This window comes from Pungitius pungitius, chromosome 8 (genome assembly GCF_949316345.1).
Source record: "Pungitius pungitius chromosome 8, fPunPun2.1, whole genome shotgun sequence".
In the NCBI taxonomy this organism is placed as follows: Eukaryota; Metazoa; Chordata; class Actinopteri; order Perciformes; family Gasterosteidae; genus Pungitius; species Pungitius pungitius.
In genome coordinates this window covers 20,236,831-20,256,752 of record NC_084907.1, presented here as the reverse complement: position 1 = coordinate 20,256,752, position 19,922 = coordinate 20,236,831, and the positions used below count along the sequence as shown (strand labels likewise).

The 19,922-nt window shown below is 47.7% G+C and overlaps 1 protein-coding gene across 7 annotated transcripts in view; it reads left to right on the top strand.

The window, feature by feature from the left end:
• The window catches only part of pax7a (paired box 7a), a 41,573-nt gene extending 21,771 nt beyond the window's left edge, over nucleotides 1-19,802 (top strand). For 5 of the 7 annotated variants that reach the window (XM_037490599.2, XM_037490600.2, XM_037490596.2 and 2 more), the window contains 4 exons: nucleotides 5,207-5,372; nucleotides 5,758-5,954; nucleotides 16,887-17,130; nucleotides 18,301-19,802. In XM_037490599.2, coding sequence (XP_037346496.1) covers nucleotides 5,207-5,372; nucleotides 5,758-5,954; nucleotides 16,887-17,130; nucleotides 18,301-18,416 — 723 coding nt within the window. In that variant the 3' untranslated portion in view covers nucleotides 18,417-19,802. Of the gene's footprint in view, nucleotides 1-5,206; nucleotides 5,373-5,757; nucleotides 5,955-16,886; nucleotides 17,139-18,300 lie in introns of those variants that run through there. The other 2 variants (XM_062563874.1, XM_062563873.1) reach the window with 1 other exon arrangement.
• Nucleotides 19,803-19,922: the final 120 nt, after the last annotated feature.

Below are 19,922 nucleotides of genomic sequence, written 5' to 3'. Positions count from 1 at the left end.
AAATCAATTCTTGTATTAGCACCTGTGTATTTCTGGAGCCTTACTAAAATATCTAAACATGAAAGCGAGGGAAAGACAGCGAGGAGACCCAGTGACTGCTGTGCGTTTGTTAGATAATAGACTTAAATGATGTCATGTGAGAACTTGAGGAATTTGAGTCATGGCTATAATTTGTTAATGTCGTTTTCCTCATAATCTAATTTTTAAAAGCTTTGAAAGTCTCAAAAGGTCAAGTCAAACTTAATTTTCTGAGAGGGTTACGAAGAAAGTTTCTCTGGTAGCCAAAATAAATAATGCCCATATAGTTTTCTATATAGCATTTCTCAAAGGAATAACTGCTCTTTAAGTATTTGAATACAAAGAGTTATTTTCAGTGACAAACATTAACGGCTTACACGTTTCAAGGAACAATTAGATAATAAAGTTTAACTCGATCTGGAAGAATGTCTTTTAAATGTGAATGGCATGGTGCAAGCATGTAGGTGTTGTTTTGCACAGGTCCCCCGAAAGGCTCCATCCATAGGTCATAGGAGAGAGGAGACCCTTTGGCCTGAGGGCAAAGCTTCTCCGCAACAGCTGCAGTGACGCATCTTGCAGATGTTGTGCACCGACAAACTGGTGTTTGGGGCTGAGAGAGAGAAAGGACAGGAAGTGCTCCAAGAGTCTCATATTTTAACTTCTATATCTGTTTCTGGTTCTCTTGTTACCCATTTTGTCAGCAAACATGGTGATAATGTGCAAGAGCAACCTCTTTCAGGTTGGATTCTCATGGGAACTGCGATTGCGAGCCGGACACGGCTTCGCTGGCAGCACAAAAAAACACCACAACCCAAAGCTGTTTTTCCAAATGAACCTGCTAGATTCTTGCAGAGGTGACGAGTGTTTGGCTTAGCGCCGACTCACAACCTAAACTCATAAAACAGAGCCAACTCCCCGGTGTCTGCCCTCGCCTGCCATTTCGACACCCTTTCACCATCCATCTTTATCCGCCCCGCTGCCCCAGCTACCGGCACTCCTCCAGCACCACGAGCCTTTGCAATGGTTTTATCACCCCCAAACTGACAAATTGTGGGATGTGATCCGTATCTCTCAGCGATTAGTTCCAGGCTCCCTCAGTGAGAGAGGGGCGACAACCAAGTCCACCTTCGGTATGTGCTCAGCAATGTCGACTGCCACTTTCCATCTGATAACCCGGTAGTTTTAACCAGAGCATGCGGCAGAGTTCATTCCATGAGCTAGTAGAGAAGACGGAGTGCTTTTTTTTTATCTGTCTCCTCTGCAGAGTGGATCAGTGCATAAGGGTATCGCTGAGGGTGGAGGTGGCCGTCATCAGGCTGAGGGCCGCCGTAAATCGGCGCCTTCGCATGGAGCAAATTGCATTCTTCCCCATTTAGAAGTTTTGAAGAGACTGACTCTCGAGACCAGACTGAGGCTCCTCATCTCAGCGTGCCGCCTCCGGCTCGCTTTGCCCAATCTGTCACATAGATCCTCTTTCATTACCAATAAACATTCTGCATGTAGCTGTTATACTTAGTGGAATCTAATAAGGTATAAGCATTGCGTTTCACAAAGCGTGCAAATCAATTTGGTTTAAAAAGTTTCTCTCTGTATCTATGGCTTGTGCTGCCAATGGAATGAGCAGAGGGAGAAGACCGATTACGCAGGCCGCGTACTGGTCTTCATAGCTTTGTGTGGCAAACCAGTACAGGCGAAATCCACCTCAAGTCTTCAACACTGCTGGTGTAAATATAATCCCATCGCGAGGTATCAGGAGGTACTACACAGTTTCTGGATTGTTATAATACCAGTAGAGTACCAGCGGCAAGAGGGAAATTGACAATGGAGCCGAGTGGTGACAACCAAACCCAACAGGCAACTGTATTCCCGCCAGTATGGGTTTACGTCTCATAAAGGAATAAATAGGATTTGTGTAGATTGTAGAGCAGAAATTGTTGCAATGCATCAGTGTGAATGTTCTAACAGTTTCTTATTATTAGAATTTAAATGACTTTGGTACAGTGCTTCTGTACTCCTGATACTTATCAAGCTAATCCCACTCTCCTCTCAAATTCACACTCCTAGCTACTTTAATTAGCATAGTGCCAGACTGGAAGGCAAGCAGGGAGGGAATCAGAGAGAGAGAGAGAGAGGGGAAAGAAGAGGGGAAGCAGAGGGACAGAGGAGGGAGGGGGGGGGGGTGGTATTGCGTGGTATGAGACAGAAGAGGATTTGTACGTTGAGGCTGCTTGCATCACCCCACTGTGTTCTTGTGGATATGAAGTCAGCAGCTCATTTTGTTTTGTCATTATCTCGCCTCTTGGTGTTCATCTAGCGAATGTTGCAAATTGGCTCTTGAAAGGCGTCATACATTCAGGGCTCGTCTTTCACAAGATAATTCATGGAGGATTGTCTGAACCGGGGGAATTCTGAAATATGAGTGATCCTATTTAAGAGAAACAACAGAGAGAGAGATGTTTACTGCTGTGCAGTGTCACACGTTTCCGCTGTTTGTGAGTGCACATTATCGCTGATCGGCGATAACAAAATGCAAAATGCCACTTTATCGCTTCGATTTTGTCGGCTTGAGACTGAATGAGAGATTAAAGACACATGAGGCAATAACAGCCACAAGGCAACGAGGCACTTTTATTGAATGCGTGCTGTGTGAGGGTTGCACCCTCTTCCAGACGTGTTCTGCATCAACCCTCACCCTCCTCCGACTCCCTTTCTCCGGGCCTTCCTCGTTTTGTCTCACAAGCAGGGCTCAGCTTGAGTCCTGTAAGACGGGTTACTGCTCCTGCATCCCTCCTGCCTCCGAAAACTTTCACACCCCGTCTTAGAGATGCAGTGCGGACGTATCCAAGTGCACTGGGTGCCCGGGAGAAAAAAAAAAAACCTTTAAGTCCGTGAAAAAAGACACAGAAGTGAGCCACGTGCATTTCGGCGGCGCGCTTGTAGGTAGATGGGGGGTGAGGGGGGGTGAGACACAGAGGAGAGCCGCAGCTCCCTGTACTGGGGAGAGTTAAACCGGATTGTGGAGAGCAGAGGAGAATCTGTGGTCCAAGGTGACTTTGTGATCAGGTTCCAGAGCACAGCCGCAAATCCTCAGCTTCAGGCCGCGGGTTAGTCCGCCGGCACGCAAATGTGTGTAGGGAAGGCGCGCACGCAGGTGTGTGTGTGTGTGACAGCGTGCGGACGCTGTGGATCGCCACCTGTGTTCGTGTTTATCCAAAGTCTGTGCTCGTCCACTCGTTCAACGGAGCACACGACACAGTAAACCCAAATGTTGTGCTCACTAAACTAAAGAAATCTATGGCTTTTTTTTTTTTTGAAACTTGTGGAAAATTGTGAATGGAAAAAAAAAAACCAACGCTTTGTTGACTTTCCTCTATGTGAGTTTTTTTTTGGACTGGCGGTTAAAGGGATTGCGATCGGACAACCATGTCCTCCTGAAGTAATGTTTACTGTCTACTAATTTGATACAGAAAACACATTTTGAAAGGAAGATCACGCGGGCGGGATCCCATTTTCTATCAACATTAAAAGAACAATAGGATCATCTGTGTCGGATGAATCGCGTTGGCTGCAGAGAGTTGCATGCACGCAGTGGGAAACTGTGTTCTCCGAGTCGGGTTACGACTCCGAAAAATGCAACTCGGACAAAAGGAAAGTGGCTTCCTCAGCTTGGATGACGACGGGGGAAGGAAGTTAAAATGAGCATAAAAGAGCGGTGGGGTGAGTGGATGAGGTCAAAGGTGAAGTGGCACTGCGGGGTGGGGTGCTGGGGAGTGTGTGGAAGAAAGGGGTGTGCCTCCAGTGCCGCCCCCCCCCCTCTTATGGGCCAGGCAGCTGTTTGTCTGGCCCAGTAGGAGCTTAGCTCAGACCTCGGACCACGCTCCACTACATCCCAATAGCAGAAATTTGTTTTTGGAATAGCTGATTGAGGAAATCATACGGGGTCTTTAGAAGGAATCAGGCTCCATGTGAAGGTTTCCTGTCGGTTTCCCAGTTGCGGTTTACGAGGTTCGTCCTACGAAACCATTGCCTTTCGCTTCCAGTTTCCTTTCCAGCCAACGCTTGCTCTCAAGAACAAACCGAGGTAGTTAGAGGCTGGTGACTCTGTGGGGGAAAAAAAAAAAAAAAAAAAGCACATTCAAATGAAGATCTCCGTTGAGCTGAGATCCCCTTGTAGGCCTATACGATTTTATATGTTTGTGTGTACGAAAAGAGGCAGCCCCCGAAAAGCAGGGAGTACGTCGCTGTGTAAGTCCCCTTGAAAGTGTCACTCTTTGAGACCTGTTTAAAAGGGACGCCCCCTCTTTGTGTCCACTGTTCTCCGTGGCGTATGGAGGGGCTTTTGTCCCCCTCTTTCATGTGCTCTCACAATAGCCGTGGCCATTTGAAACACAACAGTAGATGAACTGCGCTGACAGTGTATTAAACTCTGATGAATTGCCTGTGCGAGGCATAGATCAATGTCCTTCAACCCTTAGCACACAGTGAAGCCCGGGCCTTGTCTTGGTTAAATGGAACAGGTTGCTGGCTCTTTTCAAAAGGGCCCCGATTATATTCATGTTTTGTTGAAGCAGAAGCCTTTTTAAAATGTGTAAATCTTTGCGCTTCCAAAGAGTCCTATTTTTCCCCCTTTTCATTCACGCACTCGACATTGTGTGTCCGTGCTTTGGTCCTTCTCATTTTGTGAGAGTTTTTGCTATTTGCAACCTTAGAACTCTATAGTTCGAAACAGCTTTTTTTTTCTCCTTTAACTGACTTTTTAACGCTTTCAAAACCAACACAGTAAAACAGCAAAGCGTCTTTAGAGAAGCGATGGCCTCTCTCAACGCATTCACGAGCTTCAACAAACGTGCTTGAGGTGTGTGATTTGTAGGCTAGTGCCCTGCCTCTAACCTTTAGATGACTTCTCCTCTCTGAAGAGGGCTTAGGGCAGCCTGTTTACAGAGATCACAGCTTCAGCCACTTAACGACAACAGGGACAGACCACAGAGCCTCAATGGCAGCTCCCACTGGGACTCTCTCAACTACCAGCAGCACCACCACCACAGCTCACGCTAACTGGCAGATTAATCCCAGGTGGCAGGAGCCTCCTGGAGTCCAATGCTCAGTGCAGAAACACGAATGGGGTTTAAATGAAAATGAGTAAATAAAACGTCCTCTGATTTGACGTTGTGTGTGTTTCTCTTTGCAGGTGTGGTTTAGCAACAGGCGCGCCCGGTGGCGCAAACAAGCCGGGGCCAATCAGCTAGCGGCCTTCAACCACCTGCTTCCTGGAGGGTTCCCACCCACCGGGATGCCGAGTTTACCCACATACCAGCTACAAGAGTCCAGCTACCCCGGCACCACGCTATCGCAGGGTAAGAGCATGAACTATTTCAGATACAGTATGCTCTGTACTTTGAGTTTAATCTCATTTTGGTAAAGATTACATTAGCGCTATTTATTAGGGGTATGCCATCTATATTTCATGTTCATGTGAATAACATTATGACTTATATAAGAACCCTGTGCAGCTTATAACAACCATGCAGCAAGCAGTTATGTTTACAATAGCATCTTTGTTGCAGTGAAATAGTGATCAACCTTCACGTAACGCCTCGGCATGAAGAGACATTTCTTTTTGGTAATCAATTTTGAAGAAGGAAACCTAATGCATGACCTATGACCCAGCGACCTCAAGCTCCGAGGTTTTTAGGCTCCCTGCCATCCTCTCTTACCTGTTCATGTGGTTCTTTGTGTCAGAGGGCGGCAGCACGTTGCACAGACCCCAACCCCTGCCTCCATCCTCCATGCACCAGGGAGGCCTGACCGCCGACGGCAGCTCCGCTTACGGCCTCTCGTCCAATCGCCACGGCTTCTCCAGCTACACCGATACGTTCATGAGCCCCTCGGCCTCCGGCAACCACATGAACACCGTCGGCAACGGGCTCTCCCCACAGGTCGGTCCAACATGCGTCTCCTCCCCACAGCGGTTGACGGCTCGTGACATGTTCCCACAAATAGGGGGGGGGGGGAATTCCTCTTCTTCTCTCTACCACCCTCCACCTCCTCTCGCTGCTCACAATGTTTTAATCGTATTCGACTGAAATTAAAATGCAGAAACAGCATGTTCGGCAAATTTGACTGCCGGTGTGGGCTTTTTATGTTCCCCTTCCAAAGCCCTGGATTTATTTTAGCTACCCTAAATTGCTACATTTGTAAAACAATTGGATTATCATCAACAAATTAAAATTCATCTTGATAGTACCGCAAGTACTCAAGCTGCTTCCAAACAGCGGTTTTGACTTTCCTGGGACATCTAATTCCTCGCGCAGCGCAGTGAAAACACATGCAGATGAAATAATTAGCTAAAGCTTATAAATGTAGACCCATAATCTTCTTCACGTAATTGTCTTGGGCTGGAAGACTCCAGATTTTCTTCATCTCTGTACTGCATGGTTTCCACAGCGGCTCTATGTTGTAGGGTGTCAGGGCTGACGTACTTCTCTTCTTGTGAGGGTTCGCCGGGCGTTTTTTTTTTCCTTGCCGGACAGTTGCTCGCATGTACTTCCGACGAAGAGACCCTGGCTACTAATTGCTGTTTAAATCCCCCCCCCCAAATATCGCTGTACACTCTCTCCTCTGGGCCATCTTAATGTGTGACACATTATGCAGAGGTTTGTTCGCTTCCTTTTTGTGAAAAGCACTGGATTTAAACACGTTAAACCTGGTTGGTAACCTTCATTAATGAGCGTGTAAATGCGACTATATGCTAGGGTCTGAGCTTTGAGTAGCACAGAATGAAAAATGATTTGTATTGATGCAAATCGCGTATGCGGAGTGAATTATACACAATTACCCATCAATACTGGCCAGTCTTGCCCACCCGCACCAACAAGATGTGGTTAACAGGCAGAAAATAAGATTGAGATGGTGTGTAAAGAGTTGAAAATGAATTTCAATGCTGCATTTGTCCACAATTACCCCGTCGTTCACACATGTTTTATTGGGAGTTTTTTTTTTTCTTTCTTCTTCTTCAAATATTTCTGAAAGCAGATTGGAAACATTCTTGGTATTACCCTCTTTCTTCAGAGAAGAAAGAATTAAGGATTTTGTGACAAAAAAGAGATTTTCTCTCCTGCTGGAGCGACGGAGGATAACATGGAGGCTCACAGCGTGTTTGATTGTTAATCGTGGCACCGGGGCTTTAGCTGCTAATGCTCTCACTGCGAACCTGCAGAAAAACACCAGGAACATGGACTTGTTGTTGTTTTTTTCCATTAATGGCTCTTTCTAATGGTGTCATGGGGTGCAGTGCCGCTTCACGGGCATTAAACATTTCCTGTCACAGTGAGGATTGAGACAGGAGCTACTGTACAGCATTTTCACTTAATTTACTCTTTATTAAGTGTATTGTCTATAACAACAAACAGGTCATTTTATTTGGGTATTTATTCATCACTGTGTGTGTGTGTGGCGGGGATGTTTGCATGGCACAGGATTGAAATGTATTGAATGCATGCAGAATGCTTGGTGGCATTCCTATCATGCTCTCAGCATGGAGATGAATGTTCCCACTGACATGGGAATCGGGGTTCACTCTGTGGTGCAGCGCCGTGCCGGGCCGGGCCGGGCAGCCCCCATCCCCACCCCCACCCCCCCCCCCTCTCTCTCTCTTCACCAACACACATCCGCAGAGTCAAAGGTATCCACACAAAACTCACAGCACGTACAAAAACAAGGTTTACCACGTCAGACCTTCTTTAATCACCTGTATTTATTTCAATCAACAAAAAAAAACAATTTGAATGACGCGCGCCAACGACACCTCACAGTTGATTTTCCCGAAACGTACAGCAAGTTTCCTATTTTTCCTCTAATGGAAAACAGCTACGCAGAGGAAGTCTGTGTCGAAAAGGAATTGAGGATTTGACATCGTAAGTTAGAGAGAGCAGCTGTTTGCACGAGATATGCTTGTGCATCGGCATGTGCAAGCTACTTCTTCAAGTGTCTGGCATTGATAGCCCACCGGTTGCTGCAAAGATGGACAAAAATTCTCTGATTCCCAGTAAATGGGCCGCGGTGGCGTGCTGCCAAGTCCGTAATGGAATCCTGCGACGTTCAGCGATCCCGACGGGAGCTCGCGTCCATCCCGATCCCATAACCCATCCCGACAGCACACGCTTTCCCATTACGGGCGGTGGGAAAGCCTGGTTGCCGTCATTGTGGGACACGCGACGTGTCTGGCTGGTCGAAGGGAGCAATACATTAGGGGCGAGTGTGAAGCTGTGCACGGCTGAGCAAAAGGTATGCAGGCAGAGGTGTGTTTTGTTGTTGCTCTTGTTTCGTTTAGCGGCACAGCGGGGGGGGAGGGGGTGGGGGGGGAGGGGGCAAGAGGCAAGGGCACAAGGGACGGTCATTCCAGTATTTCTCTTTATCTCTGTCATTTTTAACACTCCATTTGATACAGGTCTTTGTCTCTGGCCTAAATGGCCACCGTGGCGCTTCAAATTAGCATTTTACACACGTTGACTGGGAAAACACTGGGGCAAGCCGTGTTCCTGTAACTGATGCTTTGACAGCCAACACACACGCCATTTATTAAGAATATGATATAAACGTTCTACAAACCTTTGTAATGTGAAACTCTTAACGGGCCTTTTAGTCACTTCTCAAATGCCTCTTTGAAGGAGTGTTCATGGGCATTTTGTATTGCGGTGGATGGGGGGGAGGGGTGGGGGGGTGGCGTTTGTACAGAATTCCTCATTATTGCATGACAGGGACACCTGCTGGGAGAGGAAAGAAAACAACTGCAGCGACTGGAGAGCTGAAGCGATGCGCGCGGGGCTCAGTGGCAGAGCTCGAGTTTCACCTCTGAGACAAATTTCTAGAAGTAAAATGAGGGAATAAAAAGACCTAAAAAAATTAGCTATTGATTACTTTGCAGCGTTGTCGTATGAGAGAAGTGTCCGGGAGACGTGACCCGGAGAGTCAAAGGTACGACGGACAGCTTTTATTTCTCTTTTAATCAAGCGAGTTTGCAAAGTTTCGCGAGGAACTTTTTTTTTCTTTTCTTTTTTTTATTCTGGTTAGCAGTTTTTATGAAAGTGTTGTGTGTGTTTTGGAATGACACGGATGTGTGTGCGTAAGCGTGTGTGTGCAAGGAGGGCCTTTGGGCTGTGTGAGTGGGCCGGGCCTCCACACGTACACACACACACACACACACACACACACGGGATCAGAGGCAGAGCGGCTCTCACCCTTGCCTCCCTTTGATCTGTGTCCCCAGGCCTGCCTGCCTGCCCGCGCGGCGCTGCACCGCCGCACCACGCACGCTGACACCATGCTCACCAGCGACTCCCCACAACTGTCTGAGAGAGATAAGCCAGGGGAGACTCCAAACTGTGCCGCTGCTCTTCCATTAGCTAGCGCAGGCGCTTCTTTAAAAAAAAAAAACGGGATGAATTATTTTTAAGAAGCGAGCTCTGCCGTTGCCAAAAAAAAAAAAAAAAAATATGAAGAGGGGAAAATATATACGGAACAATCTGGAGCTCTGGCTTCATTCCGCCTCCCTCCCTGACTTCTAATAAGACATTCTGCACCTGAATACCAATGAGTGGGGGAGACTCATGTAGTCCCCCACATTATTAAAACTTGGGCATTAAGCCTCTCACCGGGCACCGTGTCAGCTGGCAGCCGCCACTGACAACAAATCAAAGGGGATGAGCACATAGTCCCGCATTCATCACTCAGCCACTCGCAGAGCAAGAGGGGGGGGGAATACATACTGGTTAATTAGAACTCCCATTAAAACAAATACTGTTTCAATTTGGCAAGTATAAAAAAAAAAAAGATGTAAGAGGCTTTCAGAAAAAAAGAGACCTGCTGTTGGCGGCTGCCAAGAAAATCCAGGGACTGTAAATCATATCCACTGGCTATACTGTTTCTGCGCAGATTATTAGTGTTTGCTGTTGTTTTGCAACACTTTTTTGCACTCTGAGGAAATATTCGGTCTCTGGTAACACCAGAAATGCGCCTCTGCACCTCTCCGAGGTCATTAGTGCTGTGTTGGCTCTTGGTCTCCTGTATCTCGGTTTGTTTCCACAGCTGTAAGAGACTTATATCTGCCCGGACTGTCCTTCTTATGAATTATGACTGAACCGTTGGGGTTCTCCAGACTGGGGTTCTGAAACTCAAAGCCTCATAACGCCTCGCTGAATCATAAAAATACTCATGCAGAACATCGTGGTCCAACGATGCAGCTTTACACACAGGTCTCATTTGCTCCTGCAGCCTACCAGCCGTAGTGTGCCTGAGCCATTTGTTGCTCTCCACATCGCCAACGTCTCCTGAGCCCCGAGTGAAGCCATTTTCTTTTGCATTCCAAAATATTTCCAGTTGGAGCTTTACGTATTCATAATCTATTTTTCACCTACCAACCCTTCCTTCGCTCCATTTGGCTTTTAGTCATCCCACGATGCCTTGCCAATAGTGCTTTGCTCTTTCTCTCTCTCTCTCTCTCTCTCTCTCGCTCTCTCTCTCTCTCCCCACCTTCCTCTATTGCTCCAACTCTCTCCCCTGGAGAGGCAGCTCTTCTCCCTACGCCCAGATGAAAGGCTATGGCGGACAATAAAAATGCTATTTAAATGCAAGGGTGTTTGTGTGCGGGTGAGAGATATTTCCTGCTGAAAGTGAGCTGCTGCATCCTGATAAATAGTCAATATAAGGGAATGTGATTTACATTTATCTTGCAGAGGCAGCCAATATGAATTTCAGTAAATCCTAGAAGATGGGGATTTAAGGAGGAAAATGAGTGAGACGGATTCCCACGCTGTGTGTCCTACGCAGTTGAAATGCCTATAAGGTGCAGCGTGATACTGCCTTTATTAAAGAATAGGCACAGACATCGATCCTATCTTAAATACCTATTACACACAGACATGCACTGTGTCACATGCTCATCTGTGAAAATCCCCAGTCTCATACATACTCAATTTGAAGGTGACTTGTACAGAAATACATATAAATATATATATATAGTAAAGAGCTGGGACAGAAAGCTGCTGGCAGGTGAAGTGTCTGTGGGGCAAACGCTGTGTGACCACGTCTCTGGGGTCAGGGGTCAGGGTGCAGGGGGTTATGGGACGGCTGGGGAAGAAGGAAGGCTCGTTCGCAGGGAACCTGTCCTGCTAGCCGGAGGTCTCGGGTTGTTGTCCGTCTGCATGTGGTTCCTCTTAGTTCCAGATGCCACTCTGACAGGTGCATAGCTGTGATTAATACTCTCTCTGACATTTTCTCTCTCTCAGGTTTTCTCATTCTGTTTCCCCCCCCCCCCCCCCCGTCTCCTCCTGCGTGTCCCTCATTGGTTTCTTGGTCCCTGCTCCGCCGTGGACTTTGTGTTGCTTGTGACCCTTTTGCAAAGTTGATCTAACATCTAACACAGTTGGCCTTTAAAACAAATAGCTTGAAATACAAGTATCTATTGCAAGCTCGGTGCACTGATGGTGTCTTTTTCTCTCTCCTCTCTTTCTCCACACAATAAGAGGAAAATACGGGAGGAGGTTGGGTCCTCAGCTGGTTGTGTCATGCAGCAGCTCCCCACTCTCAGTCTCCAGCTGAGAGCTATTTCACTATTTATTTACATGCAATTATGGCTATGAGGTGCAGATATTAACACTGTCAAGAACAATTTGACCTGACATTTTTCAGTAGACCTGGCCCCTGCGGTTTTTAGCAAACAACCCCCACCCTCCTCCTCATCTTCCTCCCTTTTTTCTCCTTCTCTCCCTCGATCCGCCTCGATTTCCTTCTGGGGCTGCTCCCTCATTCACACACACACACACACACACACACACACACACACACACACACACACACACACGCTGAAACCACTCTCCTGGAATCAGAAAATCTGCCGTTTAATTTAAAAGAGGCGTTGGTGCAAGGTGCCGAGAGTTGCCTGTGTGTGTGTGTGTGTGTGTGTGTGCATGTGTGTGTGTGTGTGCGTGTGCGTGTGTGCGTGCGCGCTTTGAAGGGGCCTCTCTTGTTCCCAGTGGCTGAATCCATCCCATAGTTACTCAAGCATATCACTAGCAGAGAATAGAGGATTGCTCCCCACACGTTCTCCAATTGCAGTCCAATAGACGGCATATTAACCTCTGGTTAGCGCGGGGGCCGAGTTTATGGCTTAAACTGTGGGACGTTTAAGAGGGGGGGGGGGGGGGGGGGGACCTACCTTCAGCTTGAGCAGCTGTGCTTTCTTCTTACAATAAAACTAGCGTGCAATGAAGTGACTTTGAGAGCATTTAGCTTAATAAGAATTTGCAAAAAGAGACTAAAGAGGTTCGGGGCCAACCCCAAAATAAATATTCCTTTTTCCACTTGTTTTATCTCCCTTTGTGTGCGTGAATAGCTTCACGGGGAGAAGGGACACAGGCGCAGGACGGCTAACGTCTTGTGAGGAGTGACAGCTTGTTCCAGGGCCCACTAATCGTCCTCATCTGTGCCTGACTTGTCAGTGCCCAGATTCTGTCAGTGCCAATCAGCCAATTAATTGAACACAATTAGCAGCCCCCCCCCCCCCCCCCATGCAGACCACATTCTTCAAAGGCTCATTCCTCTTCCTCCAACCCCCCCCCCCCCCCCTCCCCTCCGTCCTCCCATTCTACCTCTCATTCTGTCTCTGCTTCCTACGGCGTTGGTGCAAGACACTTTTCAGTTTTTATTAACGCGCCGCGGCCAATTAACGCCGTGGCACGCAGGCCAGAGCTCGTCATCTGCTGCCTGCCACCGTCGCGGCTGTCTGCTGCGGCCCCCCCCCCCCCGCGCCACCTCCACCGTGACCAAAACGCTCTGATTCAATTTATGCAATCACTGTGTTTTTTTTTTTAAATAGTCATTTTGTCTGCTCGGATGAGGGGCCTTACTGCCCGCTGGGCCGGCCCTCCCATGTGAGGGATGGGGGAAGGGTGGGACGTTGTTGGAGCAGGAGTTGACTGACTTTGGGGTCCCTGGTATTTTCATTTGTTATTTATTCTTTCATTTCTGTCTTGTATTAGATGTTTGATTCAGATTCAGATTTTTTTAAATTTTTTTTTTATTAAGAGGATCAGATCCAGTGTAAATTCAGGTTTTATTTAGCAGCGTAATTAAAGAAAATTTCAGGATTCTTTTCTGCAATCTATAAGTGTCTTTATATATAGATATACTTTATTCTCAAAGTCAGACACTGGATCTTTATGACTCCTGGGGGGTCAGCATTAAATTCTCGTCCTGTAATCTCACCCTCAGGACTGGCCTTCAAATATTGATCTGAAATCCAGTGTCATGTCATCGCTGTCTTTAATCACTCCCTGCTGAAGCGAGTATCAGCCAGGCAGATCTGCTAAGGTGCAAGATGCTATTCTGCACAAGCCAGATAACTTACAGACATTTGGAGTGCTCATTTTTCCCTGTCTGCCCCGGTGACCTCTTCCTAACTTAAAGGTACATCTCGGGGGCATTTCGATTCGGGCAGAGCAGGGTGCTATCGGTGACAGAGGAACTAATCAGTCTTGCGCAGATTAAGAGTATTTGTGGAGTGTGGGGTGTGTTGGAGCTGGCGCCGGGGACGGAACAGAAGGGGCTCCTATCAGCTCTCCAGGCAGGCTAGCCCTCGGGCCAGCGCAGTCCTACAGGAGTCTTTGTACTTCCCAAAGCCTCCTCCTCTCCTCTCACTCACTCTATATCACTTTCTCTCCCCTCTTTCGCCCCTTTTGCCCTCTTTGTGTAGGCATATCGTATTTTCACTGCTCCGTTTCCTTTTTCACATTTGGGAATTTTGAAAGAGTTCATGTGCTCACTTATATCGTCAGGTACTTAAACCGGATTTAAAAGTGAGAATATGATTTTTCGGCGCTCGATTCAAGTATATACTGCCTAGTATAAAAATATATAAATGCTACTTTTTATAATAACAATATTGTTAAAGGCATTACTACTAGATTGTCATACCCAATTACAACATCAATTTTTAATGGAAGAACTCGGGGTGTTGCAACACATTGTACTTTATTTCTTTGCAGACTTCTTTTTCCTCCTTGTTTTTCCTTTTTTTCCTTGTTTCTCTGTCATATTGTTTTATTCTGGAAAGAACCCAACAAAGAACATCTCGTCAAACATTCGCACGGACAAAAAAAAATGTATAATTTGACTGTTAAAGAAATTAGGGAGGTATGAAAGGGCGTCTTTTTGTGTTTCAAGTGTGCTATTTATTTATCTAAAAGGATGCACATTGTATCAATTTACGCTCCCCCATTCACTTCGCCACAGGCCGGAGGGCTCAGAAGTTGGGAGAATTAATTACTTTTTTATTATTATTTATAAGTAATCTATCTGTAGAGAGGGAGCGGAAAAAGGAGAGGGTAAGGGGGGGGGAGGAGGGGGGGGGGGGGGGGGGTGGGAGGCAGGGGAGGCCCTGGAGCATTGTCCTTTAAACTAGGTCCTGGCTCACATTATCTCCCAAACCAGCACTCACACAACGTCTAACAACAAACGGGCTGCTGAGGACGCTGTATGCAAGGAGGGGGGGGGGGGGGACGAGACGAGCGGGATGTTTTGGGGGGGGGGGGGGGCTTAAGATGCAGCCATAAAGTCTTCTCCAACACAGGGAAAAAACTATGTTGGGAAAATAATATGGTTGTCGAAAAAGAAATTCTCAGCTCAAAGATTTGACATGGATTTAAACTCCAATGCACCCGTGTGGATACTGAGGGATGTAATGTAACACGTTGGGTGACATCCTGGTGCACCAGACTATATACACATTTTATGAAAAGCGTTTTATTCTTCTCAGTGAGTAAATGCACTTGATATGACTTTGCCAGTAGGAATCGTACACGTTGTGCCAGAATTTTACATCTGTAAAGTCTGGTTTTACACGACAGAGTTGTTGCTGGGGATCCGTGCAAAAGATTTTCACCAGACATTTAAGTAACTCTCATTCACTTATGTTTAAATCAGAGAACTATGTATATATGGCAGAAAAAGACCAAGAACCAACAACACGATCAAGCCTGGCACTGAATTAATCTTTAGATTGAGAGGAAAACCTTACATTAAAGTTACATTGTTTGTGAACACAAAGTACAACAGTCATACAAAACTTAAACCATTTAGACATTTAGAACCCTCTTTGGGGGAAGGACAACTGAAGGACGGCACTTGTTAGACTGTAAAAGGGTCGACCTACCCTAATTTGCTAAAATAGCAAAGCTGCTACAATGTCGGCGATAAGAAGTCATTTTCTTTTGAAGAACTTTCATGAGCATGAATAATATTCGGCCCAATTGTTGGCCATTCTATTTCACGAGGAAGCGATGTAATCAAGCTTCAATTAACCAGTGACTAAAATGGACTCATGCCCTCCAGCTGTCTCTCTCAGGACACTTAACAAGCCCCCCCCCCCCCCCCCCCCCCCTCCCCACTACTCTCCCCACCATGACAGCGCGTCAGGACACGTACTCCTCTCTTCCTCCTCAGATTGTGCAGCCCAGCTCCAGATGGGAGGAAGCATCACATGTGTCCAGCATAAAGAGAGCCATGAATCTCCCTCTTATGGATACATGTCACATGCTTTGTCCGCGACCACAGATGTGGACGGGACGAAGGGTGGGGGGGTGGGGGGGGTTTCCGTACTGATAGAATTAACATGTGGAAAAGACTAACCAGCCTTGATGTTTCTGAAGTGCTTCGAGTGCTTCATATTTCCTGTGAGGCCCGTTGGCAAAAGATATGATTCATTTGCAGAGTATCGTTAATTTTCCCTCTGTAAAATATTCCTGGCTTACTGTATCATTTGTGGACTTTTTGGACGCCGCGGCGTCACATGTGTGCATTCATGCAAACACATGTCTGCGTGTGCACCACCCCTGTGTAACCACCTCCATGATGGGCTAATTGGTTTAGCAGTCAAGGGGCCAAAGGCCAGTGCAGCATAGCAAAACTCAACATGAACCTGATGTTGAAGAGAGGGCTTCCATGCAATAGGAGGGAAGCATGTGTGGGACAATTCCCTTTTTTTACCACCTCCCCACCCCCCTCCCACACATGCACACTCCACTTTCTTTTTTTCACTTAAAGAAACTTGCAGCAGTAAGAAAACTAAATTCTTCACAGTGTTCCGTGCCGCCGTGCTTCAGACTGAGGGAGCACTGGAAGTAATCTCGTCCATTTTAACATATTTTGAGACCTTCTTCTGACGAGTGTCACATGCTATTACATTAATCTAGAATATTGAATTGGAGGCTTTATACACTATGAATAATATACACACTGTGATTTTCAGGCTTGCCCGAACCTGCAGTATCAGCGGGCCCCTCAGTACGGTTTGTGGAGGCTACTTTGTGTGGGGATCTGAGGGGATCATTTACCAGTTCCAACTCCATTACTATTCATGAGATGGGTAGGCTAGGGGCGAGGGATTAGGGACTCCCTTGGTGCTTGTTGTGCTGTAGGCTAGGGCTCGGGCCTCGGGCTCGGGGACAGGGGCTGTCTGGCACGGATGGTGGGTCTATTATCACCCAGGGACCCTTCTGTCCCACAGCAGAACACTTACTGGCAGCGCCAGCTAATGGAAACAGTCTCTCTTGTTCCCTTTCTCCTTTTTTTAACCTCATCACTTTCCTTATATCCTTCCGCCTGCTCTTTTAAAAAAAAAAAAAAAGGGGGGAAGTTTTTCCCTTTGCCTATTTCAAAGTGGAAATGGTGTATTTCTATGGCCGTCTTCACCGTGAAGTGCTCGGGTGGCACTATATTTGCAAAAAAAAAAAAAGTACTTCCCCTCAACTCTGTCAATGCTTTGATCCTCAATTTTCCAAATTTCTAACATCCTCCATTCCCCCCTTCCCCTCCAGGTGATGAGTATCCTGAGTAACCCCAGCGCCGTATCCTCCCAGCCCCAGCACGACTTTTCCATTTCCCCCCTGCACGGCAGCCTGGAGAGCTCCAACCCCATCTCAGCCAGCTGCAGCCAGCGCTCTGACTCCATCAAGGACAGCCTGGCCTCCTCTCAGTCATACTGCCCCCCGACCTACAGCGCCACCAGCTACAGCGTGGACCCCGTCACTGCTGGCTACCAGTACAGCCAGTATGGCCAGAGTGAGTGAACCCTGCGTTAACAGTCTTGTACCGTGTGTCAATGTTCAGCCGGAGTTGCGGTGCCTTTTTTCGTCTTGTTGTGGATCCAAAAGAAAGTTCGGGTCCTCTTTCTTGAGTCAAGCAAAGTTTGTGAAGTGACGCCCAACTTCTAGGCAAGAGAGCCTGATGACCTTTGCACCACGGGTTGGTGGAGGCAGACACGTGCTCTTGATAAAGACCCCCCCCACCCCCACCCCCCCCACCCAAGCCCACCACCAACACCATCACCACCATGCTTCTCGAGAGCTGCCTTAGTCACACCCCACTCCACTTGGATGGGAAAGAGGAGAGGGCTACTTCAAAGAACGGCACACCCTCAGGGGCCACAGTGTCCTCTTGCCCACCTCTCTCGTTCTTTCTCTTTACTCCATCACACACACACACACACACACACACACACATGCACACACACCCTCAGGGCAGGAAAGAGTTTGCCTTATTAGATTAGCATAATTGACTGATGCTGTCACAGCCATTCATAAGTAGTAAAATGAAGCACACTTCCCCAACCAGCACAACCAGCGCCAGCTGGTCGACATTTGTTTGTGTTTATGTGCAGCTTCAAGTGGTGATCGGCTGCATTGTGCATCTTTTTTTTTTTCCTAGTTATTGTCGCCGTGCGAGATTGTGCGGTGTGTGTGTGTGTGTGTGTGTGTGTGTGTGTGTGTGTGCGCGTAGCCGGCGTTTTGTCAGCAAGCAGGAAACTGACGGCGGTGCGGATGTGAGCTGATGTGAGGTTAATTAAGATGGTGATTGAGCACAGTAGATGGGTAATGAATGGAGGAGAGAGGAGAGAGCTGCTGTCTGGGGATGAAAATGATCGGCCATGGGAAGTGTGGAGGGCATGAAATTAGAGATGCCAAGTGTAATGAAGACTGGCACACGGAACACACACAGGGACCCGTGTGAGTGACAGCACGGAGACTTTACCAGGATGCACATGCTCCGTGCCAGCAGCGTGCCAACCTCAGACAAGGGACAGGGGAAGGTTTTTTTTTTTTTTTCTCACTCCATGAATTGTTTTTTCCTTTGACTCTGCCAGAACTTATTTGAGAGGGTCGAACGGGGAGCGAATACGACATTTTACCACCACCCGTCTGACATGAGTTCTCTTTTCGTCCCCCTTCGCAGCTGCAGTGGACTACCTGGCAAAGAACGTGAGCTTGTCCACCCAGAGGAGGATGAAGCTCGGAGACCACTCGGCCGTGCTCGGACTGCTGCAGGTGGAGACGGGACAGGCCTACTAAAGTCCACCCCCGCCCCCCGGCCCCCACCCTCCCCACCTTCCCCTACACCGCTCTCCTTCGCCCTCCACCACGCTCCATCAAGCCTGGCCTCCAACTCCAGCTCGCCTCGCCTCGCCTCTCCTCTCCGCTGCTCTCGCTCTGCAGTCCGACCGCGTGACACCAGCGCGCGGGACGCTTTCGTCGGCCGACAGGGGGGGGGGGGCGCCCGCCGGGGTGCGACGAGACTCTTTGGGGGAGTTCGACTTTTCACTTTTCACGTCGACATCGTCACCCCAAACCGGGGGGGCGGCGGCGGCTCTGCATCTCTGGCTGCTCCTCGGAGCTCCTTCCCCGTGACCCCGAAGCCGTGTTTTCGTTTCGTTCGGGGGGGGGGCATGACGGGACCAAAAAGAAAGAGAAAAAAAAACACACACCCACCAGGGGATGGTTGAGCTGCCTCGACAACACGTACTTTGACCTTGCTGTTCATAGTAGTTAACAAAGCCGATATCATTTGAACGACTCTTATTCTTGTTCCCCTTTTTGATATTGTTAAGATTATTGTTGCTGTTATATGATTATGGTTAACGTGATTTATGTTGTTCTTTGATTCCATTCGTATCTCTTCTCTCTGTTAGATGTTGGTGTGTGGATGACTGAGACGAGTTGGGAGGGAGTGTGTGTGGCTCGTGCATGTTTTGTGCGCACAAAGAGAGGATGATTGTTTTCCAAGCCGCGGTTCTTCTGCCTGTTCCCTGAGCTCCGATGTTCCAGAGCGGTTTGACCTTCCCCACTTTCGTATTCATCTTGACATTCCTAAAGAACTTGGCCACTCTCTGGGAAGTCTTGCCGGATGGGCTCTGCAGGGAATTAAAGCAGCGTTTTGGCGGCCAATAGCTCCCCCCCCCCCCCTAACCTCCATCCCATCCTTAGCCCTGGTCCACGGGGAGGAGGGCATTGTTTGCAGAAACAGGATTGGGGAAATTAATGTATTTTGTTTAGAAATATGGACCTTGCCAAGGGGGGGGGGGGCTAACTTAATTCCCCCACTCCTCCCAAATCCCATCTGCCGGGGAACCCTGTGTGACTTTAACAGCAGATTAAATCACACAAAAAATAGTGTCAACGCTAATTCACAGTGACCCTTCCCATTGCCAGCTAGTGTTTCTGATTTTATAGAATAATTAGCTCATTTTGTAAATTCACCTTTAGTTGGTTTCTAAGCATTCCTTTCGAAACATTCCTCCTTCTCCATCTACAAATAAACGACAAGCATTCCAACGTTCTCTGTTACGAGATCAATAAGTACACGAGCTGTGCCATTCAAGTGCAGCCTGGATAATCATATGAGCCAGTGAGTCTTATTAATGGCACAGGTAGCGCCTCTGATTGGTCCCCCCCCCCCCCCCCCTCTCTGGTTTGGACTCGAGTGCCCCCTCCCCCCCCCCCTTAATCCTCCGCTTTGACGTTTTCACAGAAATGTACAAAAAGAATTTTAAAAAGTAAAAAAATCGTGGAAATGAGACA